Source organism: Pelophylax lessonae, assembly GCF_965119305.1.
Source record: "Pelophylax lessonae genome assembly, chromosome: 10".
In the NCBI taxonomy this organism is placed as follows: domain Eukaryota; kingdom Metazoa; phylum Chordata; class Amphibia; order Anura; family Ranidae; genus Pelophylax; species Pelophylax lessonae.
Window position 1 is genome coordinate 78,247,405 of NC_138777.1, and position 6,000 is coordinate 78,253,404.

Here is a 6,000-nt window from a genome sequence, read left to right on the forward strand (position 1 = left end):
TTTTATTATATCTTTTCATGTGACAATACTGAAGAAATTACACTTTGCTACAATGTAAAGTAGTGAATGTACAGCTTGTATAACAGTGTAAATTTGCTGCTCTCTCAAAATAACTCAACACACGGCCATTAATGTCTAAACCACTGGCAAAAAAAGTGAGTACACCCCTAAGTGAAAATGTCCAAATTGAGCCCAATTAGCCATTTTTTCACCCCGGTGTCATGTGATTTGTTAGTGTTACAAGGTCTCAAGTGTGAATGGGGAGCAGGTGTGTTACATTTGGTGTTATCGCTCTCACTCTCTCATACTGGTCACTGGAAGTTCAACATGGCACCTCATGGCAAAGAACTATCTGAGGATCTGAAAAAAAGAATTGTTGCTCTACACAAAGATGGCCTAGGCTGTAAGAAGATTGCCAAGACCATAAAACTGAGATGCAGCATGGTGGCCAAGACCATACAGCGATTTAACAGGACAGATTCCACTCAGAACAAGATTCGCCATGGTTGAACAAAGAGGTTGAGTGCACATGCTCAGCATCATATCCAGAGGTTGTCTTTGTGAAATATATGTATGAGTGCTGCCAGCATTACTGCAGAGGTTGAAGGGGTCAGCCTGTCAGTGCTCAGGCCATACGCCGCACACTGCCTGAAATTGGTCTGCATGGCTGTCGTCCCAGAAGGAAGCCTTTTCTAAAGATGATACACAAGAAAGTCCAAAAACAGTTTGCTGAAGACAAGTAGACTAAGGACATGGATTATTGGAACCATGTCCTGTGGTCTGATGAGACCAAGATAAACCTATTTGGTTCAGATGGTGTCAGGCGTGTGTGGCGGCAACCAGGTGAGGCATACAAAGACAGGTGTGTCTTGCCTATGGTCAAGCATGGTGGTGGGAGTCTCATGGTCTGGGGCTGCATGAGTGCTGCCGGCACTGGGGAGCTACAGTTCACTGAGGGAACCATGAATGCCAACATGTACTGTGACATACTGAAGCAGAGCATGATCCCCTCCCTTTGGAGACTGGGCTGCAGGGCAGTATTCAAACATGATAATGACCCCAAACACACCTTCACGATGACCAGTTGACCACTGCCTTGCTAAAGAAGCTGGGGGGTGAAGGTGATGGACTGGCCAAGCATGTCTCCAGACCTAAACCCTATTGAGCATATGTGGGGGCATCCTCAACTGGAAGGTGGAGGAGAGCACGGTCTCTAACATCCACCAGCTCTGTGATGTCGACATGGAGGAGTAGAAGAGGGCTCAAGTGCCAACCTGTGAAGCTCTGGTGAACTCCATGCCCAAGAGGGTTAAGGCAGTGCTGGAAAATATTGACACTTTGGGCCCAATTTGGACATTTTTACTTAGGGGTGTACTCACTTTTGTTGCCAGTGGTTTAAACATTAATGGCTGTGTGTTGAGTTATTTTGAGGGGACATCAAATTTACACTGTTATACAAGCTGTGCACTCACTACTTTACATTGTAGCAAAGTGTCATTTCTTCAGTGTTGTCACATGAAAAGATATAATAAAACATTTACAAAAATGTGAGGGGTGTACTCACTTTTGTGAGATACTGTATCTATACATACTGTATATCATTTTAGCACACACTCCCTCTGGCTTCTTCTGCTGAGTGCACATGTGACACACCACTAGAAGTAGGCGGGCCGGGTGTGATCTCCAAGGCCGGGCGCGTCCCGATCCTTCCCACATAATTGCAGTACTAGAAGAAAGCAAGGAGTAGGCTGGGACCATCTTGGGCATGATCCTGCAGTCCTCCTGAGATCTGGGTGTGCCTGAAACTGCTGGGGGAGGAGATAGGGTTAGGAGATTTTTCCTGATAATGTGCCTGTCAATTCAAGACAGTTGGCTACTATTAGTGATTAGGATGTGCCCAGGAACACCTGGCACACCCTGTGCGCATACCTATGATAAATGAGTGTCTGCATAAATATGGCATTTATAGAGCACAAGCATGTTAAGTGAAAACTTCACCAAAGTACACTTAGTCTGTGTAGCACACCTTGTCCCCCTTCTACTGCCGATTTCCCCTATCGAATGTTTCGGCAATTCACCAGCTGTCAAAATGACAGGGGACATGTCTTGCAGTGTTACTATAGCAGCCTCTAGCAACTGCTGTCAAAAACAAACCTTCTGATCAGTGTTTGTAAACAGTGTTCAGTATGATTCAGAGATACAAAGTAACATTGTTACTTCATATTTACTGTGTTTCATTCTTCTGCAGATAATTTTTAGTTAACTTAGTTAACTCCAGTCAGCCCAAATTATTTCCTTGCACTCTTTTTTTTTTAACGAAAGAATTTCCTGCACTCCTAGCTATTATTTTTTTAAACGTTTTAATGTATATTTTTTCAACCTATTATTTTCCTTTTTTTTTTATTCATATTCATTTTGTTTGTTATTGAAAAAAAAAATTGCAGGTTTTTTTTTTTATTTTTTTTTATTTTGCAAATATCTTTTATGCTTTGTTCCATAATTGTGGTTTTAGTTTCATTATAAATGGGAAAAATTATAGAATAAATTTGATACTGTTTATGTACTGTAACACTATTTCTTTTTAATACTATTAATAGAAAGATCTGCAGTTTTTTTAATGTTTCTACATATTTTAGTTATAGATTGTGTCAAATAAAATAATTTTTGCAAGACAAAATCACCAAAAGAAACCTATTCGCCTTGAAACAAATATTTAGAGTATCTCATTGTTATCTTAAGTAGTTATTGCAGAATAAACATGCCCCTAGCAGAAATGTGACATTTGCTTTGGTCCACAAGGGGTAAACAGGTGCAAGAGCTGAACTTCTTAAGAGCTGAAACAACTCCTGGCTTCCAACCACTGTCTGATGTGTGTGTCCAGCCAAAGGATATTTCAGTAACCATCTATTTTGGCAGAAATTGAGAAGGAGTGAAGATAAAATACTTGAGCTCTGGGCATTTAACCAGCAATATCCAGGTAGAGTGAGCTACAAGCCAGTGCCGGGACAAGGTCATCCAGCGCCCAGGGCAAGGATGCAAAACTGCGCCCCCCTTCCGTTAGGGTTAGGATCAAGGTGCCCCCCATCCCTGCAATAAACCATTGCGCCCAGGGAAACCGTCCCTCCTGCCCACCCCTTGTCCCGGCCCTGCTACATGCTAATGGTAATATGGTATTATAAACTTACAGATGAATAGAACTAGAATACGGAAGCAAACAATATATTTTAATAGCTATTTTATAGGTATTTATGCCAGTTTTATCATTATATAACCATCTATAAGTGACCCTCAACATTTATGTCCTCTATCTCTTTACAGGTCTATGGCATGGTGCTTACATCTTTTCTCTACTTCTCTCTGCCAAAAGGAAATGTCTGGGATCGCAGAGGGGAATACAGACTGAACAATGCTTTAATCTGCCCTCCGGGTACCACACAAGATACCCCACTTTCTCAGCTTCTGCCAAACCATTCTGTACAATGAAGGGTTCTCTACTTTCAATTAGCCAGCCATAGCCCCTGTAAAAATTGTCTTTATCTCTTATAGCAGCTATATTACTGTTACTTATATTTCCTACTGCAGTTTAATAGGAAATAAAAGAGGGAATATGACGGCTGTGTAACAGCTTCACTTTAATCGCAGACATATCATTAATTAGGATGATTAATGCTGCTCAGAAATTAAGACCAAAATTGGGGAGGGAAAATACTACTGGGTGTACAATATGGCAGGGCAACAAAAAAACCATGCAGTATATCTAAGCAATACAGTCACATTTCTCCATGTTTTTTCTTTTCAAGAACCTGCCATTATCTGTTGACATGCCAGAAGAACAATAAGATTCAAATTTCCTTGATCCACCAGTCGGTATCAGGGGTGCCCAGACCAGACACAGAATCCGTCTTTTCCCTCAATGCAAACAACTCTGCTCAGGGCCAGTGCAAGGATTTTTGACACCCAAGGCGAAACCTAATTTTGCCGCCCCATTGACGCTGCCCCCTTGGCTCTGCCCCTGACCCCACCTCCTTTGCCCTGCCCATGTATTCCCCTACATTTTTAATGACTGCTACCAAGGAGGGGGGGGGAGGAGGAGGAGGGGAGGAGAAGGAGGGGAGGAGGAGGAGGAGGGGAAAGGAGGAGGGAGGGAGAAGGAGGAGGGGGGAGGAGGAGGTGGTTGAAGGAGGGGGGAGGAGAAGGAGGAAGGGGGGGAGTAGAAGGAGGAGAGGGGTGAGGAGGAGAAGGAGGGGGGGAGGAGGGAGGGAGAAGGAGGAGGGGGGAAAGGAGGAGGGGTAGGAGGAGGGGGGAGGGGGAGGAGGGGGGGGAGAAGGAGGGAGAGGGAGAAGGGGGAGGAGGGGGAGGAGGAGGGGGGGAGAAGAGGGAGGAGAAGGGGAGGAGGAGGAAGGAAGGGGGGATGAGATGACATCACACATTTAAGGAGTATACACACTATACAGTGAGTTAAAGAAAAACTGTCCAGAGACTGTCAGGACTCTAGAGACTGGTGACACGTCTGTTCCTCAGTGCTGCCGTGGCGCTTACACTTAGTGATGTTCAGGACAGCTGCACAGCACAGGCGGCGGTGGGACTCGGGAGAGTGGGACTGAGTAGAGAAGCCAGCTGCAGGGTGCCCCTAGGTAGCAGTGTGCCCTAGGCGGCTGCCTAATTTGTCCTTACTGGTAGCGCCAGCTCTGACTCTGCTTCATAGCTTGCAATTCACACATTTTCCCCCTGGGCATGGTTTCTTCCTGGATGCATTTTTACCCCTTGTTAGGGCTTGCTCCCTATGATTAAGTCCTAACTAAAGCCCCGTACACACAGGCCATCAAGAGACATCAGCCAGTTTAAAAAAGAACAGCCAACATTTGGCCTGTGAAAATACCAGCCAGTCCGACAGAAGTAAGAACACAACAGCTCAGTGGGGGAGATCGCTGTACTAACCTTGGATTTTTTTTTTCATTTATCCCTGCTGGGTTGAGGCGGAAAAAAACTACTAGTGTGTATGAGGCTTTAGGGTGGCATTCATCAGACAAGGAGCCATGCCTAGAGGGAGAGTTTATACATTGTAAGCCATGTTGTTGTAACAATGAAGTCCAATTAGAGAAAGAAAATGTTGTGCAACCTAAATGTTTGATATTTGTCCTCTAGTTTCTTGTTGTGGGAAATTGTAAGAAATGGTGTCAGCCCTGTCCAATTGTCTCTTGCTAAACCACAGCATCCTTTCCCCTCTCATCCACAAAATAAGTAGAATTTTTTGCAGTCCAAGATAAAAACTGGGAGGGCTCCATAGACTCCTTGGGATAACGTAGACAGAGAGAACAGAACATGTAACAGCTATGAATTTCTGGCAGGATCAACAGTTTTTTTCACTTATTGAACAGATATAATGCTTCTGCTTTGCAGCTCTGGAGTCTTTAGTTGGAGTGCCAATCAGGACACTATCTGCATGGAGTTTGCATGTGCTGCATGTTCTCCCTGAGCTTGTGTGGGTTTCTGCTTGGTACTCCAGTTTCCTCCAACCCTACAAAGTCATGTTGGTGGGTTAAATAGCTCCTGTCTAAAACTGGCTCCAGTATTATACTCTACCGCCTTACCATCTGCCCAAACAGCAGATAAAGCGCTTTGAGTCCCCACGGAGAGGAACTCTATAGAAATAAAATAAATACAACAAAACACTTTTAATTGTATATGTAACAGATCGAAATGGAGAAAATAAGAGAGAGCCATTAATAGGAATATTTTTTAATATATTAATATAGTATTATAATTTGAATAGTATTTATTAGTAATTAAGGGCACTTGCTATACAGATTGACTTGTTTTTCTGTATATCTATTTTTTTTTTTTTTTTTATGTACATAAGCATATCAGAAACTTGTATATTTTCATGACTTCAGATTAAGTAAATCTAGATATTTTGTGAGCAGATTTATGTTGATATTGGTCTGGTGAAACTATAATTGGTATGTTTTATTGTATGAATATTTTTTTTTTTTCAAAAAC

The 6,000-nt window shown here is 43.0% G+C and overlaps 1 protein-coding gene across 1 annotated transcript in view; it reads left to right on the forward strand.

The window, feature by feature from the left end:
* Positions 1 to 3,568, forward strand: part of TSPAN32 (tetraspanin 32) — a 70,753-nt gene extending 67,185 nt beyond the window's left edge. The window contains exon 7 of the mRNA XM_082271094.1: positions 3,319 to 3,568. Coding sequence (XP_082127220.1) covers positions 3,319 to 3,483 — 165 coding nt within the window. The 3' untranslated portion in view covers positions 3,484 to 3,568. The remainder of the gene's footprint in view (positions 1 to 3,318) is intronic.
* The last annotated feature ends 2,432 nt before the right edge of the window (positions 3,569 to 6,000 follow it).